The following is a 19729-nucleotide window of genomic DNA, read 5'->3' as shown; positions in this document are numbered from 1 at the left end:
GTTAGTCAAAAATTGTGACTGGTGGTAGCAAAAGCCAAGCTCTCTTGTAAGGAAGGGGCTGGGCGTGGTCTCTGTCTGAGGGTGGTGTGGGGAAAGGGTGTATTGTACAGAAGGTCCGCAGAGGTTACACAGAGCTTAGGAAACCTAGATTGGCTCAGGTCAAAGGTCAGCATGGGTTTTGGGGTGGGGTGGGGCTGGGCTCATCTGCAGCCCATTTCAAAGTTTAGCCGCTGCTGTGTCCCTAAGAGTTCTCAGTGTGCTGGACTCCACTTATCTGACCAGAACCAATGCCATTCCATTTTGGTTTCCTTCCTTGGCACCATCTCCCCTGTTGTCAAAGCCATTCCACAGCTGAAGGGGTCCATTTCTATGGAAATGAGACAGGGGTGTGTTTGCATGTGGGCTGTGGATTCCTGGGTGGGAATGGCTGCTCCTTGGAAGAGTCTTCCCTGGCCAGGTTGGGCCCCTGGGGGCCACCGCTCTCAGCGCTCTGGCTGTTCCCAGCCTTGTTTCCCCACTTCTTAGTTTTGCACATGGAGACAGAAGATGTATCCAGCCGAGTTTGTTGGGCTACAGCAGGCGGCATTTCTCTTGGCACAGAGGGTTGCGTTGGGCCCCAACCCTTGTGGAACTGGCTGGAATGAGGACAGTGGACTTCTGTCACTGCTGCCATCTGCTCACAGAGAAGTCCAGACTTCCTCTCCTGCTCCAGGTCCCCAGGGACCACAGGATGATCACCCCCATTGAGGAGTGTGGGTTTGCTTCACTCTGTCCACCAGTTCCAATGGAATCTCTTCTGCAAACACCTTCACAGATACAGCCAGAAATAATGAGTCACCAGCTATCTGGGCACCCTATAGCCCAGTTGTTTGCACATAAAATTACCTGTCCTAGGAGCTTCCTCCCAGAGGCACTGGGTTCACTGCCAATGTCTTGGCTGGGCACAAGATCAGGAGGCACTCACATTTTGTAGATTCAAACAGCAATTCTTTATTCCCGAACTCACACCGGCCTCCACACACGTTCTGGGGAAATCTCAGTTCTGCCTCCGCCCAATTCACCTACTCCACGAGGCTTTTTTCCAAATACTTTTTGAATCTCATGAGAACTCAATGGGAACTCAAGCAGCAGGAACACCCTATTCCCAGCTGCAATAATCTTCAACCTCCAACTTCCCTAAAACCCATATTGTCTTAAACCGGGAACGCCTTAAACTCAAGGAGCGGGATACTTCCTCAAACCTGATCAGCTCTAAACCCGGATCCGCCCTGGTCCTTGAGCAAGGTCACCTTACATGCAGTGTCAACAGCGAAATTCCAAGGCAAGTCTATTTAACATGGGGTACGCTGGCAAGGAAATTTCGATGCGTCATTCCTACTTGGCAATGGCCCTCAGCAGTTCACCTGCCTGGTGCTCCTCATGACAGCTCCGTCCACCTGTGAAATCATTGTTTCTTCCCTTGGTTACTGCATGTCACCCTTGGTCCCTCCCTAGAAGGAAAGCTCCCAAGCTGTGCCTTGTTCATCTTCTTTTTGCTCCACCATTAGCACCTAGAGCCAGCCTGACCCCAGGTGCTGAGGGAGGGAGGTGTACAAGGGTGTTCCAACCCAGCATCTCTTTCCCTGGAGCTAGTGCAGAAGGTGACGTGTGACCAGCCATACATGTGTGGCTCACTTGCTCCAAGGGAGGTGAAGTTCTGGGCTCTCCTGGGGAAACTGGCTCTCTCTCCCGGTTTGGCCTCTGAATGGCTTGATCACGTGAGAATGCAGGGATATCACTGAGAAGGGGTAAAACTGAGAGAGGAAAGTGGGGGACTCCTGAGGGGCCTAAGTGGAAGGTCGCCTGTGAGCAGTGTCATGAAGTCCACACGGCCTTCAGTAGGCTTCTGACGTGCTGCTCCCCCAGTTTGTGGAAACGTGGTGGGGTGTGCACAGTTCTACCCTACCTCTGACTCAAGATGCCTTCTTCTGAAAACCACATAACGTTTCCCACAGACAGAAAGTGGAGAGATGGCAGTGAGCAGGCTCATGTACTCGCCCCAGCTTCAAGAATTCTGAATTCAGGGCCAACCCTTTTTATCTGTGTGTGCCCTGCACCCCAGACAATTTGAAGCAAATCCATCATCTTGGCATTTCACTCTAGTGGTAGGACTCAGCAATGATGTTGTACCTGAGTGGGAGCCCTTGCCCTGGGGCTGGTCCCTGTGCTGTGTCTCACATCCACCTTGGATGTCCTGTCCACGCTCTTGTGCTGAGACACGTGGCCTTGGGCTCGTTAGCATGCTGTGCAGGAGGGCCAATGAATGGACGGTAATGGCTTCTGAGCCTGGTCCAGGGACGTGACTTGACTGCGTGAGAGCTGGCTGAATAGACTACGTGCAGCACAAAACGTTGACTCTTGCATATCATCTGTGGTGTGGAGAGAGCTGATGTTCAAAGCAAGATACAAAGAGAAGGGAAGGTCGACACTTTGTAATTTGTAGCTTTGTTCCCATGTGATTATATTGTTGCCCACATAACTGACAAAAGCTCTGAAAATTAAAGCTTAAATCCTATTATAGAAATGAAAAGTTTCAGTATAATTAAATTAAGCACTGGAACATCGAGGGTTAGGATTTATGTCCACAAAAATGTTCTACATTAATGTTATAGAAATTGGGATAAAATAAATCAACCTGAGCTAGCATTTACTTTTAAGAACGCCAGGAGCATTGGCTGTGCTGAAGGAGGTCCTGTGAGCATCCCTGGGGCCGTGCACTCCTGTCCTCGGCCTCCTCTGCCCTGCCGCTCGGCATTGGAGCCCTTTGTGGGAAGCTTCTTGCAGTTAACATGGAACCATTTCTTTGTTTTCCAAGGTGTAATCTTCCTCTATTCCCGTGTTAACGGTGACTTAGGCAATGGATATTTTATTTTAGCACTTACTGGGGACTTTCCCTTATGTCCTGTGTTTGTGTTCTGGAGGGGAGCATAAGTCCTGATGTGCAAAGCTTTGAACATTCAAACTCTGAAGTTGAATGGCAGGAACATCCTTTTCCCCGTCGGCAGCAGTTTGGGACTCCTGGTGGACGGCTTCTCCTGTGAGCCTGCTATTCCTTGGCTGCCCTTTGGTTTGTCGGTTTCTGTTATTGCTGTGGTTTTCCTGGTGGGGATCGGTGGTGAGTGGGAATGGGAGTGTCCTGTTTCCTCAAACCCTGTCGGTCCTGTGCCCTGGTCTTCAGCATAGCAAAGGGGCTCCTTTGAGATGGTCTGTCTCAGCCTTCTGAAAACCTCATTTCTATTCCATTTGAACAATCCAGAGTTTCTTTAAAATGTAGGCCTAAAGAGTTTAAATTATGTTTGTCATTTTTATTTTCAAGGTGAAAAGAAAATCTTCTAGTTATAAACAGAGTTAAACTCTTCTTTCAAATGGTAGCAGCGTTAGTGACAGAAGCCCTGAGAAGTCTGAAGGTTGGCGTGCTGTGAGGCACTGTTGGGGTCAGATTCCTTTTTTTACAGTGAACAGGTCCAAGAAAGAAAATTTACATCTCTAACAATTGCCGTATTAATAAAAAATTGCTTTAAGTCACAAACAAGGAAAGCTGCATGGTTAATGTGTATCTATAGTATTAATGCTTTGATCCATAAACAAATCAAAACAATGTCTCTTGAGTTTCTCTACTGTGGAAAATAGATCTTAAGCCCAGAACTACTCTGAAGTACTTTTGTTAACTTGATGAATGTTTGTACAGAGAGAAAAATTGGGGTTGGGGCTAATTTTGCCACAGTCACTTAATGGACCACTCGTATAGCATTTTGGAATAATTTATTTAATTAGTTTGCTGTGCTGATGACTTCTAATGAATGTTGCCAGCTGGGAACACTGAAAACTGGCTCTTTTAAATAATGTGGAATATAAACATCACATCCTCTTCTATTTTTTATGCATACCTTGAGAAAACTTCTAATCTCTACCCCCGTAACACACTCCCGTTGCCCCCTCATTCTTCATCTCACTTTGTGTCTTTCATTACATATGGTTTTGAAGAGATCATTTGCTAAAACAGTGCAGGCTTTTAGAAATGACTTATTGAATGTCTTAGTAGTATCCATTTCGATCCCATCATAATTTATTGATCACCTACCATGTGCTCAGGACTGCGGGTAGCTGGTTTGAGTCCTCTGAGAGCCTTCAAGTCATCAACTTAAAAATGTAGAATTCAAAAAGAGTAATTATCTCAATTTACAGACAAGGACTTCAAAGTTAAATAAGAAGGTCTCATGTGTGCAAGCAACCTCTCAGGCAGGGAGCTGTCCACCACACTGGTGCTGATTAAGTCGCTGCTTGTTCAAATCCATCATCTGCTCTTTTCTTAAAAGGTTTCACACCCACTGAATGAGGGATGCATTTTGAGAGCTGGATTGACTTAAAATGCTGTGTGGAATAAGACAGAAACCTCATGCACAAGCAAGCGCAGACATGGGCTAGACCACATGAACCACGAAGCGCTGTGCTCACGTGTTCAGGAGTGTGCTTCTTCTCTCCTCTTTCTCTTTCTCTCTGTGATCATTTGGCAGTGCCAGCCTTTCCTCATGGTGCAATCTAAACTTTGTCACCCTGGTCCCCTGTTGACTCAGTTCTGTGCCCACTTGGGAGTGGGCTCCTGTCCCTGTTGCTTGATGCTCAGTACGGAAAGGACATTCTGAGGAGGGGCCCTCACCTTTTTTGTACCTCATCAGCAGATTGTGCCCCTCAGTCCTCCAACCCGTGGTTCCCTTTGGGGCCTGAGTGTCGATCTCTTTACCGTGTGATTATGTTGCTGGGGCAGTGGGAAAAGCCCCACATCAGCTTGCAGTCTTGTAGGTTTTGCTTTATTACCCTATTCTTCTACTAGTATATAAATCCCTGCCCAAGAGCACAAGCCAGAGTTTCTTTAAAATGTAGGCCTACAACTGGCCTGCATTCATTTATGTTCCATGTATAAATCTCATCGTGAGGGCACCAGGAGGAGCACATGGGCAGGACCACCCAGACCCCGACTCTGTTCCTGGCTGCCTCTTTTCTCCAGTGGTAGGACATCTATCCATAGTACTGTGTGTCCTTCCTTATTTTCTCATCTTCCATATGATGAGTCTGCCCACAGACTGGCAGACTTACCAAACACCTCCTTGATGTCTCCCATCCACATAGAAGATAGACTCCCTGTCTGACCAGTGCTTCCCACACAGCCTTTCCTGGCTTTTGATTTTAGAGTCTTTCTAATTTTCTCATCTATTTCTAAATGGGACACATCTACAATATGTCTCCACGGTGCTTCTTTTACTTCTTCTGAACTATTATTTGTTATTACAAAATAATGTAAAGCTGATCCCTATCATTATAGTTCTTCAAACTAAAGGTCCAGATTGTCTGCTCCACACACTGGTCTCTGAATGGCAGCTCCCTTCTTGCCTGGCCTTGTGGCCACATTCGCAGGGCATTGTTTTTCCATGTTCTTCCCATGGTCCCATGCACACTGCTATGCTCCTTCCAGTTTCCGTGCTCTTTTTACTTGCTCTGTTACCTTCTCAATTAAATTCCCATGACATGGGGCACCTCTAGGTTGAATTGCAGATGGCTGCATTTCTGATCATGTCAGCGGGCAGCCTGGTGTCACTGTTCTGAGCAGAACACTTTCAAAGGAACTGTCTGTCCAGTCAGAGTAGGAATGCTGTGTAGAGCATTTGTGTCTGTCCATTTTACCAGAAAGGAGAAGCGCCATGCCAGGGTGACTTGATTAGTCTCCTCTGGCACACTCACTTTCGTTAGTTGTTCTATGGAGATGCTTCTTGGGAACTTCCCTCTTCAGTTGACAGGCCAGTGTTCCCCCATATTTACACGTACACATGCCTGGGTCACTGGCCCTGTGGAGCCCTGGCTCAGGAGTCGGCTTCTCCTTAGCAGTGTGGTTCCTGAATGTGTCTTTCCTCGGGCTCCTGGTCCCCACTCCTGTGCTGAGAGGAGATGAATGGACAGCTCCCGTGACCCTTTCCAGTGCTGGCACTGTCTCCTGCATAATCTGCTGCTTAAGGACCTGCGTGGAGGGAGAAAAATCACTGGAACATATTGAAATGTGGGTATAGGATTCATAGATGGTTGAAAATAAGATGGTTATCTATAAAAGATAAATAGAAAGCATTCCCCATTTATATGGCTCTTACTGTTTAATTCTCATTAAAAGTGTTATTCTGGCTCTCAGTCTGTGCAACATACACAAGGTTATTAAATGCACTTTATGGATCATTTGTTTAATGTGACCCAACTAAAAATTAAGAAGCACATTACTCAGTATTCATAAAAATGAATGTTTTAAATGGACAAATTCATTCTCATTTTTGTATCTTACTTTAATGTAGAGCTGTAATGGGGTTATAGACGGATATTCTGCTTGGACATTTATAAGCCGATGATGCCTGTTGAATACCTCTTATAAAGATTAATATTTTTTTCTCTGTGCCCATTACCAGAGCATTAATCATCCTGGCTTCAGCCCTCACAACTGAGCATGAACAGATGTTAAATGGTTGGAGCCTGTAATTGTGGGTCACCCTGCGGACAGGAGCACGGAAGCGGCCTGGTGTGAGCAGCAAAACCAGTGTTCTGGGGTCTGAGCCCACTAGGCTGCCTGCCCCTTCCCTGGCTGCCTGAGCCCAGAGGCCTTCATGGCTCTCTGGGCACGGTAGATAAAACAAGGGCAGCCGGGCTCATTATGGATTTCTTGCTGCTGTGCCTGGAGTTGGACTCAGGGTCTCTGGGAGGCCCTGGAGTCACACACACTTGACAGGATGTCTGGTGGGAGAAAGCTGTGACCTTGACTCCTAGGAGGAGAAGTGGCTTCTGAGGCCGTCTGCATCTGCCTCCTGGTATGCCGTTGGGCTGTGCTGACCTGCTGATGTGAGCTGCAGATGTGATTTAAAATGTTCTAGTCACCACAGTAGAAAAAGTCTGATGCAGTTGGTAAAATTAATTTCAATAATGTTTTATCTCAAACATCAAGGCAATATGAACTCAATCTAAAAATGATTAATGACACAGTTTACGTTCTTTTCTTCACACCGAGTCTGTGAAACCCAATGTGCATTTCACCCTCATTTCCCGACTCTGTTTTGGTGCTAGGTTTTCATCAGGGACTCGTTCTTTGTATTTATCATCTGATACAATTTGCTGTTGTAAAACTAGAGTCACATGCTCAGGATGTTCTGAATACTTATTTCCAGTAACTAAATCAAGTATCACTTTTTACATTTGACTTTACAGTATACCAATTAAAATTAAATAAAATCAAAATTCCCTTCTTCAGTGGCACCAGCTACATTTCAAGTGCTTAGTGACTACCATGTTTGATAGTGCAATTGTGAACTACTAGTTTGCTTCGCCATGCTTTTAGCTGAAAGGGTTGATTGTGCACAATACTATTATTTCTGTTGTTTTAACAACTACCCCTTATTTAGCCGTGTGCTACATGCACACATGACATCCTTTAGTTCCCACAATAAACCTGAGAGGCAACAAACAACAGCCTCATTTTGTAGATAAGAAGAAAAATTGAGCCTCAGAGAGTTTAATCATCTTTCCTAAGATCTGAAGCCAAGATCTTTATGTGTACGGATGAACTGATTAAGACTCTCCCAAAGTCTCGGGAAATCAGGATTCTCAACTTCCAGTCAAGTAGGTTATGTGTGGATAGTTTATTCAAAATGTGTTTTCCTTTTAGAATGTAAGACTTTTTTTTTTTTGATTGGGCATCTGTTTTGGACCCAATGGGTCTGTCAGTGCTAATCACTGTGTAGAAATGACATTCTGCCCTTAGGGAAGGGTATTCAGGACGCCAAGTTGGGACGTCCATAATGCGACAGGGATTTCCTCTTCTTGAGCATTAGAAGCAGCTTCTCATGTTTTGAAGTGCTTCCCTGTAGGGGCGTGAGTGGGTGAGCATGGTGGTACACCTTGCTCTGTGCTCACTGCAGACATGCGTGTCTGTGTCTGTCTGTCTGTCTGGTGATGTACTTTTCTCAGTGTTCTCATAACTGATAGTCTGTAGACTGAATTACAAAATAAGAGAAGATCCTCAACAACCTGAGGTTCTGAAATATTTGTGATAACTTCTGCTTTTCGGGAGGGTGACTGGGAGGCTACCCTATGGGTAGAGCCACTCTAAGGCCTTAGTTTTCTTTGTATGATGATATCATTTCTATTATTGTTTTAACAGTTTCCATTTAACTGACGGCAGCTTTGGGTCATAGACCTGTTTTTGACTCTAGACTCTTTAATTTGATACCATGTGCATGTGATTACAAATTCAGCTGAATCAATACACACGCACGTGCATGTACTTGTGGACATGCCTGTATGTGCACCCATTTTCTGTCATCCAGATTGGCTCGGAAAATTTTGGTGAAGCTGGATCCTCAGAAAGCTGGGAGAATACTTGTAACAGTGCGCCTGTCCTTCAGATGCCTGCCAAGGATGGGACTGCACTGCTGCAGACTGCAGGGCAGTCCTCACCACTTAACAGGTGTAAATTGCTGTGGTTTGCCGATAAAATGCTAAATGTGGACCACAGTAAAGACTCGGCCAGCAAATACTCCAAGGAAGAGAGTACTGAGTACATGAACACACAGTGTATATATGAACCCCCACCCCCACACACACACATACACACACACCCCACCTTCAGGTGCTGGTTTGTGTGCTGGGCTGTCCCTGTTACAAAGAATGAGGAGGTGTGTGCTCTCATAGGGATGACACCCCAATAAAGACAGACAGACCTTGAAAGCCCTCAGTATTTAATGTGGCCCAAGAAATGGACAGTAGAGGCCTGCTGTGCCTAGATTGGTGTGCTGGGGTCTGCATATCACGGGTCACTAGTAGGGTGGACGGTGTGCCTCACGCCACCCCTGGCTCTTGTCCTCCTGCTGTCTCAGAGTTTCCTTTCTTCCTTGGTGGGCCTGTGGACGAGGTGTCACCCTGTCCCTGAAGGCTGCTCGAGATCCTGGCAGGGGCAGCGTCCCCTCCCAGCACCTGGATGCTCCTCCTCAGTGGGTTGATCCTGTGGTCAGTGTGAATGGAACTCTGTCTGGTTGGGGGATTTTGATGTGGCTGCTGGCGCTGGGGCAGGGGGTCCTTCAGGGTGGTCTTTCAGGATGGCATGGTGGATTGTGTCTTGCAAAGTCCTTCCTCAAGCACTATCTCATTGTATCTTTGTAAGTAAAGTATACCTGTCCCCATTTCTTCACTTTATCTTGACTGGCCCTGGATGCGTGGGAACTGAATGATGAGATGCAATGGGATACCGGTCCATCAGAAAAATGACTTGTCAGGGAGCTTAGTGAATGAAGTGTCTTTAAATGTGACAAAGTGGCAGTGAATTTTTCAAGTTTTTTTTTTTTTTTTTTAAATCAAAGAGAGGCTGGATAGCAACCAGGTGAAGCAAACAGGGCCCTTAGGGCAGGGTGGACATGGGTGTTCCTATCAGGTAGCCCAAGATGGTTGATCGCACCTCCCTGCCAAGATGAAGAGGCAGACTTGGCTGCCTTCACCCTGGAGTAATCCTGACAAATGAGACAAACACGTTCAATTAGCGCCGAGCACAGTGCAGTCCACAGTGACCTGCCCAGCGTGGTAGATGAATGGGGCTGTGAGGGATGGATTTAGGCCAGAACGTATGGGTTCCAGAGCCTGAAGGGCCAGCTCTGTATGTTGAGAACCACTGATGGACCTGCCTGGCTGGCAAGCCCTGGGGACCTGATCCCCGGCTAGCTTCAGGAACAGCCTTGCTCAGGGGTGGGGGGGCTCCATTGTTTCCTCTGAAGTCACATGGTCAGGATTGTTACTGCCTGTTGCATCCTAGTGGCTCTAACCACCCTCCTGCCCTACCCCCACAGATGCCTGGGAAATCCATTTGTTCTCCAGAATGTTGGCAGTGATATCTGATCAAGGGAACAGGAAGACCCAGAGCTCACCTCATGTTGAGGTGGGCAGGTAGGACACATTGGAAGATGTCGGGTGGGGGCCCCATGGAAGGGCCTGGCATGGCAGGGCTGGGCTGGGCTGGGGGAGGCTCTCCAGGGCCTCTTTCTACCCTCTGGGCTGGAGCATCTGGAGTGTTGTTCTTCCCTGGATGTCCCCTGTGGCTAGGACCAGCTGACTTAGAATTCCTGAAGGTGGACGGTCTTTGTGGACATTGGAGTTCTGTAGGAAAGATGTCAGGGTTTGGGGAATTTGTGGAAATAGCATATTCAGTGAATTCTCATTCTCAAACAAGTCCACTCTAGCGAGGTCAGTTCTTGCACTATTGCCCTTGGACTGGCTTTGTATCTGGGTGCCTCTAACACTGGTACCATGTTCTGTAGTAACCTCGTGTCTTGGCTTTTTGGAGCACCTCATTCAAGTCCAGGGGGCCAGGGTCCTCTCTCAGGTGACTGTGGCCCCTCAGTCGGCATTGAGGAAGGGTTGGTGAAAAGGGAATTGGTACAGGCTTGGCTGAAACCAGAGCCCTGATCCCTCGGACAGCCTCATCCCTATACATGCGTGCCTCCTTCAGAGGCGTCCCCAGCAAGGCGGCTTGGCGACTTGTCAGAGTGTGTGCAGCCCTCACAACCTATGCACTGCTTGTGCTGAGTGCGATCATGAAGCCAAGGTGCAAATCCACATGTTCATATATTCAGTGGACATGACTCCTTCTGGAACAGTGGTGTTGCTATAAGCTCTTTCCTAGGCTGAATCCAAACGGAATTCACAAAACGACTTGGCATGGGCTGCCCACACACAGTCCTTGGGGGACATGGAGTGGAAGGGTTTGTGTTACTGTGGATTCTTTCCTTCTTCCTGCCTGTGCCCCACTCCTGCCTCCTCCCAGCCCTGCATTTCAGCGTGGTCCTGGGGAAAGTGCTAAGTTTTTCTGAACAGAGGGCTCACTCCAGTGTGGCCTGCTTTTTTTTCCTACATAAAACTCAGGACCCATTAATGTAAACATCTGTGCCTATATTACTGATGTTGAAAATCTTAAAATGTCTAATCCTAAGCACCGGTTTCTCATTGCTGCTCTCAGGCTTTGCACCTTTCAAGGAATGGTGAGGGCCAGACTAGCCTCAAAAATACAGAAATGGCACTGTGAGCAGGCCATGTTGGAAAATGAAGAGGCTAGAGTTACATTGGATTTCCTAATTTGAAGAGAAAATTAGGAATTTTCGTCTTTGGTATCGGTGTATCTTTGGTATCTCTATATTTGTTTCCTTACTGCTTTTCTGTTTTCTAATGATCCTTTCTGTGTTCCTATCTAAAAACAGATGGAAGTCCAAACTCCTTTGCTGGGACCCTGCTCCCTGCCAAGCTGTCCTCCATGTTATAGTCATATTCCCCACAGTGGTGTCTCTGCCCCTGATTCCCATTTTCCTGTCCCTCTTCCGCCTACTTCAGGAAGCTGCCCTGGGAAGGGCTCTGTGTACCTTTAATTATCACTTTGCAGAGCGGACCTCTTCCATGTAGTCCACTTGCAAGATGAAGAGTCTCAAAAATCTGAAACTAGAATAATTTTTGTCATATGAAGTGTTTTCTTTTAATGTTGCAAATCAGTTAATTTATACAGAGAAAATAAGTAAAAACCCAACATGTGTGCCTGTGTTTGTATTTATGTGCCCAAGGAGGGAAATATATATATGCCTGAATAAGTATGTTCTGCATGTTTGTGAGTTGTTGGGTCATGTCACATGTCTATTTCAGTGCACGGAAATACACACATACATAGATGTGTGAATCTTTTAAAATTATCGACAGCAACAGAAAGTCTGTTCTCACAGACAATAGAAACTAGTTGGGTCCTTTGCTCCCTCCAGTTGTCTGTTTCCATGCTGCAGAATGTGATTGCCAGTTGCTGACGGGGTGCACAGACTTCTAGCACACGTGAGTTGCACCTTGGTGGCTCTCGCACTGACCAGCAACCCTGTTTCATATGTAGACTGCAGAGAAATCCTGCTTCCCATGATGACGGATCAGCTCAAGTACCACCTGGAGAGGCAGGAGGACCTGGAGGCCTGCTGCCAGCTGCTCAGCAACATCCTGGAGGTGCTGTACAGGAAGGACGTGGTGAGTGACCCACTGCAGCCTCTCTGCTGAGAAGTGATTCTTTACTCATTTAGAAAATAACCGCCTTCATTTTCAGTCTTAGCCTCTCTCTTTCTCTCTGTAGAGTTGCACCCGGAAATTACTTTTATTTATGTCTATATCGTGATTTTCACATTGCAGTGTTTATCCTGAATTGAAATTTGTTTTCTCTTTCCTGTATCTTCTCAGTGAAATGCCTCCCAAGGCCGAGTATGCAATCCTTAAGGTCAGATAAAAGGCTAAGAGTTGGCTAATTACTTGCATTCATATTTGCAATTCTTATTTTTATTAAAGTAACAAACACATGCAAAAAGTTTTTTTTTTTTTTTTTTTTTTTAAACAAGCCAGTGGTGCTTTGAGACTTTCAAGAAGAGCAGATCTCTGCTCCACCTCCATGGATAGCTGCCCCTGATGCTTTCTTAGCTTGGGATTTTCTTTTACAGTTTGGAACCGTGTGCTTATTCCAGTTACTTTTTCTTTAAATCAGAAGTTGTTGCAAGCATGTGAGGGAGTCTCGTCCTGTGCCCCCATCCTCAGCACACTGTGTATGTCTGTGCACATGGGAGTGACACTATTGATTTTAAAAAAAAAAAAAAACTTTTTAGATTTAGTTGGACACAAAACCTTTAATTAATTAATTTATTTTTATGTGGTGCTGAGGATTGAACTCAGTACCTCACACATGCTAGGCAAACACTCTACCACTGAGCACAGCTGCAGCCCGGACACTATTGATTTTTCAGGTGTGTCTGGAAGGTGGGAACAGGACATTGCCTGTCTCTGCCCTGGACAGGGCTTTAAGTGGATCGGGCTTCTTCTGAGCTCTCTCCTCTGTGACCTGGGTACCCTTCTGGGCAATACACACACACACACACACACACACACACACACACACACACACCCCTGCACCTGGATGCCCTCCCCTCAAGGCCTGACTGATTCTTCCTAAGCCTGGTTCAAACTCTTGATGAAAGAGATGAGATTAAATCCATCCCTGGGGACAGGGACCTCAGCTCTTTCTGCCATTTCCTGTGGGAAGGTTTGGAAACTTCACCGAAGCCCGGCCCCAGTGGTCCTGCTCCAGGATCTTTGCTTTTCTAACTGGCCGGAAGGCTCGGTGAAGAGGCTGCAGAGCAGATCTCAGGGAGTGGGCAGTGGCTCTTCAGAGAAGGGCCCAGTGCACATCTGACCAGACCAGTTCATGGAATGCGATCAGTTACACACCAAATAAAAGTGAATTCTTTCTGGTAGAGAATTCCATGTGGTTTGATTTTCAGATAATCAAAATTGACCCTCAGCTGGTGTGCAGAGATGCTGTGGTGTGGGACTGCTGAGGTCTGGGGATCGGGCTCACCCAGCAGCCTGGGTTGTTGTCTCAACGTGGCCCAGTGTGTGAGTTATTGGAGGTCTAACCAGGGATCATAAACATTGTACGGTTTAAATTGATTTCCTTTTTGTTTTAAGGTTTGTGTAAATTGAATTACAATTATATGAGATTTTTAAAAAATATTTTCTTTAGTTGTTGATGGACCTATGTTTTATTTGCTTATTTATATGTGGTGCTAGGAATCGAAGCAGTGCCTCACGCGTATGAGGCAAGTGCTCTACCACTGAGCTACAACTCCAACCCCAAGAGATTATTTTTAATAGACTCTAAGAAAATGTTGTGAGTTTTCTTTGTGAAGGCTTTTGCCTTTGACAAAGACCATTTCTCATCTCATTAAGGTTTATAATTATTCACTTTTTAATTTAATCAGTTTATTTTTTTGGACTGGGAATTGAACCCAGGACACTTTACCACTGAGCTATATCCCCAATCCATTTATTTTGTTTTTAAACATTTCTATACAGGGCCTTCTTAGGTTGTTGACGCTGGCCTTGAACTCGCAATGCTCTTGCCTTAGCCTCTTGAGTCTCTGGGATTGCATGCATGCACCACCATGGCCAGCAATTGATTTACTTCTTATGGGGTCCATGGATCCAGTGACCACAGGGGGGCTGTATGTCCACGGTTGTCTTTGGTGTTGGTTTTCACTGGTGTGTCTTTCTCCAGGGGCCAACGCAGAGGCATGTGCAGATAATCATGGAGAAACTCCTCCGGACAGTGAACCGGACCGTGATTTCCATGGGGCGGGACTCGGAGCTCATTGTAAGTGCCCAGCCCCATGTGCTTGAATACTTAGGTGTCGCTCAGAACATCTTCCTGGGAGTGTCACAGACTCCCCAGCCCCGGCTTCATCTGGTCCTGTTCCAACTGCTGTTGGAAGATGAGTTAATTTTTTTAAAACATAGTAAGCAGGGGGGACACAGTGTGGCGTATGAGATGTTCTCATTTCCTGATTCCAGGGAAAAGTGTCCGAGCTGGAGGCTAGCACTCAACATCTAGGGACAGAGTATTTGGTGCATGATCTGCTATTACTTGCAGAGAGAGACGTGGATTTTCTTCTTAGTCCTCAACCTTCTGGCTGTTTTTCTTTATATATACATTTAAGGTGCCATTAATAAAATTTTATGAAGCACCTTAAAATGTAATGGAGGTACTCCAGTTTAGCACTTTTATTGTCTAGTCCAGTGTATTAAGGGTGTTGCTCTTAGGCCACTTAGTCTGTGTGGAAAACTACTTTTCTAAGAATAGTTTAATGATTATTTAGACAGTCTTTCTATGTTCACATCATAGTACCTTTTTTCCAGAGTTTATTGGCACCCCCTGTCCTCCCATATTTTTTAAAATTAATATATTATACTCATAGATAACAGTGGAGGTCATTTTGACACATTCATAAATCCATGTTCCATAATCAGCTCCATTCCAAGCCCTTTCCCTCCCTTTCTCTCCCCTTCTCCCTCTGCTGGATCTTCTTCCTCTACTCTTCTTCCTTCTATTTATTATTTTTTACATTAGTGCATTATAATTTTGCATACAGGTGGGACTCACTGTGATGCTTCCGTCCATGCACATGGCATAATTTGGTCAATTTCATTCCTCAGTTGCTGCCCTTTCCCATCCTGCCTCCCACCCTACCCTGTCCATTATTCTTAAATTCTGTTTCTTAGGCAAAAGATCCACACATAGGTCTTGTTAATTTTTTCATTTCCAGTGCCCATCAGTAAACTCACCTTGTTGAATGGCCTTAAAAAAAAAAAAAAGAAAGAAAGAACTAAACAACTTCCTTAATCAAAGGACAGAAAGGCTGCTAAGAGTCTTACTGGCTGCCAGACAGGGCACTTGGTCTCTTGGTGTGTGAGCTGGGTTCCTTCTGCAGACCTAGGGTACAGAGCAGTGAGGTGGAGCATGTGTCTCCTTTAGGTGCACAGCCAACATATAGCACTGGGCTTGTTTTGTTGTCTGTGGCTGGCATCCTGGTAAAGGATGCTCGTGTAGACGAACCCCAGAGAGTGCGGGCCAGCCACCATGCCCGAGTGTTTCCATCCAGTGAAGTAGCCCAGTTTATGTCACAGAGTTTCAGGACTTGCTCTGCCCAGATTTTCCTTTCTTTTCTTTTCTTTTTTTTTTTGGTACCAGTGAGCCACATCCCCATCCCTTTTTGTATTTAGAGGCAGGGTCTCACTGAGTTGCTTAGTGCCTCCCTGGTGCTGAGGCTGCCTTTTGAACTCATGATCCTTGGGCCTCAGCCTCCCGGGGCACTAGGATTACAGGTGTGCACCACTATGCTGGGCCACAATATCCTTTTTAAAGTCTATCTCATTTGAGTTTGGACTATCACAGGTAGGAGTTAGGAAATAAATTGTTTCTATATACATCACTTTATTTGTTGTATACTTTTTCATTATTACATTATGTAACTTTGCTTCCTCATGCTCCTCATTAAGACTATTCTTTTCTAGAATCTAGAACACCTTTGTATGCTTAATATTGAGTAGGGAATGAAGCCCATGGCCAGGGACTGGGGCGACCCCAGGGCTCCCCTGAGGTCTGGTGGTCCCATACTCTGTGGTGCTGCTCCAGTACACTCTGACATGCTCCCAGGGGACCTAGGACAGAGCTGAAGGGAGAGTGAATGGTGTGTGACTTGAAGCTGATCTAGTGTGCCCTCCTGCTCTGGTCCTTCCTGGAGTGGCACTAGGTTCACACTGGGTGAGGGACCGGCTTGTTTGTATGTTCAGATGAGGGATGGCAGGTGTGGATTCAGGGGGTAATGAGGTTGCTCCCCCCTGGTTAGGGGCACAGTCCTGCTCTGGTTAGGGACATAGTGTCTTGCCACTGCTAGGAGGCCACCAAACTGCCTCTGGTCAGAACCTGGGACCTTGTGCATGCACTGCACTTCTGAGATCCATGGCTGTGGCTAGGGACATTATCCTAGCTGTGTGTTCTCTTGGTCATAGCCTTGTGGCCAGCAGTTAAACTGGGGAGAGAAGGGTGAACAGGAAGCCCACGAGGATTTGGATGGGTACTTTGGAATGTGGGGAGTTTGTGATTTGTGCTCACATCTTGAACAAAGGCAGAAAGCAGTTTGCAGAGCATGGCATTTCCTCCGAGACCTTGTGATTCTGGATGTCTTTGGGAAATTTCTCCTTTCTCAGTCATAATGATAACAATGACAACAACAGTAGTAATTATTGAGCATTTATTGACGTGCTGGGCACCACATAACTAATGGGAAGACTCTCATTTAATTTTCGCCTTTATCCTGCATATGGCAACTGCAGCAAAAACCCGCATGTGCATAGAGAAATGGTTCCGAGCCCTGCAGCTATGGTGGCAGGACTTGCGTGGAGCCTGGGTTTGATGCCCAAATTTTCTCCAAGTCTCTGCTGTGAGACTGAGTCAGGGAGTGCTGATGGGTGTGGTCCATCTCAGCACCGTCAGAGAGAACAGTGAATTGTTCCCTGGTCTCTGCCCTTGTTAGGAGTCAGCTGTCCAGGAAAATAAGCCCCATTCTCTTTTCTACCTTGAGAAGTTTCCATAGGCTCAAGCCCTAGGGGTCTTCTGGTGGTAATACGGCCAGTCCAGGAGTTGCCTGCGCATCTAATGAAGGGCAGGGATGCCCCGGGTTGGAGGTACCATGTGTTCTCAGGAGCTCTTAAGGTGAACCTTTGCATGTTCTGAGAAGCGGCTGAGACACCAAGGCCCCACCTTTGGCCAGTAGTTGGCCGGGACCCAGGCCCACCCCCCAACCCTGACCTTCTCAAAAAGAAGTCTGTCTCCTGAACCAGGAAGGGGATTGAGCTCTTCAGGAGGCCCCTCCCGATTCCAACATCTCCAATATTTATAAAAAGACTTCTGAAGTTCTCTTGAATTTATTTTGTAAAACTAAACTGTCATGGAACAAATCTCGAAAAGATATATTCTGAATGAGCTGTAATCATTTAATGAGCCACGACAACGTCAGGATATTTCAGGAAGGACTTTCACCATTTAAAATTGTTGGGAAGGGTCTTTCTGTGGTTGAGTCCCCTTCTGGTGTCAACAGAGAAGCAGGACTGGAATCCTTCCCCTCTGAGTTCAGCATGTTAGCCTTCCCTCTTTATTTGCCTCCGACCAGGGTGGATGCATTAGCTTCTTAATGTCACCGTTGTTGCTCTGTGGGTTTAGATTAGAGCAAGATGGGGACAAAAAGATCCCTGACACGGTGGACAAAAACTTAATCAGTGGCCTTCCAAGGTGGAAAAGGAAGAGAAAATAGTTTATAGATCTGTTTGGATAAGCTGTACCGTTCCATTGTGCCTTGGAGCTTTCAATCTTCCCGTGTTGCTCATTTATGCATAAATGTAGTGGAAATCATAAGACTGAATCGGCTTGAAAACTCTAAGTAACTGATGAAAATGGATTTTTAAAAAATCAAAGTGATTAAAAAAATATCTTTGGCTAGACGTGCCTCCCTGATGACTTACTCCTGGATATTGTCAGCAGCACTGGTGTGAGTGTGACCTCTGTCCCTGTGGGGCAGGGTGTGATGCGGTTGGCCTCACACTGCCCTGCCTGTTTATGTGTGGAGTGGAGAAGTGTGGGACTCTGCCTGTGACCGTGCCACCGGGACCTGCAGTACAGGGCTTCTTGCAACTGCGGAGGCCAGGCAGTGGGACTGTGATGTCGGGTTTTATGAAAACTCCACTCCGCCGTCAGTTACGCATCATTTGTTTCAGTGCACGGGCTGTGGGGACCCACCATCCTAAGTATCATACACAAACAGCACTCAAGACAAGTCCACCTGGCAGCTGTGGAACTGTGGACCACGTGCTGAGGGGACACGGGCCCTGAAACCAGCTTGGCCATAGTGCCGCACAGGATGAGGAGCAGTTTCACCTGCCCTCCTCCACTCGGTGGCGAGACATATTTGAGTGAAATATGTGGGTTTATATTAAGTCTAATGTCAGGTTTTACATTTCTCCTCCCTTTGAGAGGCCATCTGTGCTCTGGGCATCAAGCACCATTCTTTGTGTGCACGTATGGTCTGGGCCAAGGGCCTTGCTTGGGTTAGATGCTCTTGTGTGGCAAGTAGGTAGGCAGGCCACCTGGCTGGTGGTGACCTGGTGCCACCCCCATACAAGAGTGTCCTTTCTGGAATGAGCATCTGTGCACTAACTGGCATGAGACCTGAGAACGCGATGATGCCTTGGAATGAGGCATCATTCCTCTTCTCCTGTGCTTGGAGGTGCTGCTGCTTTGCCATGATGGGATTCACTGCCTGTTCTCGAGTCAAACGCACTGGGTGGGAAGGACTGTCACATGGGCCTCGGCGCAAATCAGCAGGCTGAAAAGGACTGATTCTCCAAAGTGGAAATGTGGCCTCTTTCAGTGGAAGGTGCTTTGGAAAATCCGTAAAATTCACAGAGGCATGTGTAGAGAAGGAACCAGGCTGTCTGGATCCTTGACTTATGTTTGGGACCATAGGGGCCTCAAGTCATGGATACACTTCTGCTTCTTCCACTGTGGATGTCTGGATGGGGTGGGGAGTTTGCTGTTAATAAAAAACCCAGAGCTTTCACTTCACCTGGGTGTTTTATAAGGACCTGGCATGCTTTCTTAGCTGGAAAGTAAGGTGCTGCTTGGGTTTCCCAGTGAATGGTGCCTATTTAACCAAGAGACCTAACCAAATTATTCCAATAAAGATGTTACATCCCCCGCATGAGTGTTGATTTTGAGATGTTTATTCTCATGGAATGTAAATATGAATGTGCTTTCAAAAAATGTTGTTTTTTTAAACTTATGTTTGCAACAGAAAAAAATTCATTGTAAATGTTTCAAATAGATGGTGTCTGGCTTTTATATACAGGTATCACACAAACTGTCTCTAATTACACCGTTGGCCAGCAAATCTACTTACAAACGTAAGGCCCCGGAAAGCCACCCTGACACATGAGTTTGTGTGAGCAGCAAAGACTATATGTCCACTTTTATTTGGTGTTGGGGGAGTAGTTTTCATGCCTTTTTTGTATTCTTGGGGCCTTGATATTTTTTTCAAGATTGGTCACTAATTGTGGGTTTGTAGCAGAAGAAATAAAAACCAGTCATCGGTGAGTAAAACGTGCTCTGTATTTCCTACGTATTCAGACCTGCCTGCAAAGGTGCTTTGAGTTAATTATTGAGCGATGTTAAGAGGTAATCGGTAGCTTTCACTCCACCTGTTATCTGCCAAATGCAGGCCATCCA

At 46.3% G+C, this 19729-nt stretch overlaps 1 protein-coding gene across 5 annotated transcripts in view; it reads left to right on the top strand.

Annotated features, from left to right (window-relative positions):
* The window catches only part of Dock1 (dedicator of cytokinesis 1), a 461323-nt gene that overhangs the window by 158277 nt on the left and 283317 nt on the right, over nucleotides 1–19729 (top strand). For all 5 annotated transcript variants that reach the window (XR_013427043.1, XM_078024305.1, XM_078024303.1 and 2 more), the window contains exons 26-27: nucleotides 11972–12099; nucleotides 14171–14266. Coding sequence is in view for 4 of the 5 variants with exons in the window: in XM_078024305.1 (XP_077880431.1) it covers nucleotides 11972–12099; nucleotides 14171–14266 (224 nt within the window). In the remaining variant the exon portion in view is untranslated. The remainder of the gene's footprint in view (nucleotides 1–11971; nucleotides 12100–14170; nucleotides 14267–19729) is intronic.

Source organism: Ictidomys tridecemlineatus, chromosome 1 (genome assembly GCF_052094955.1).
Source record: "Ictidomys tridecemlineatus isolate mIctTri1 chromosome 1, mIctTri1.hap1, whole genome shotgun sequence".
Lineage (NCBI taxonomy): Eukaryota > Metazoa > Chordata > Mammalia > Rodentia > Sciuridae > Ictidomys > Ictidomys tridecemlineatus.
This window is presented reverse-complemented; position numbering and strand designations above follow the sequence as displayed.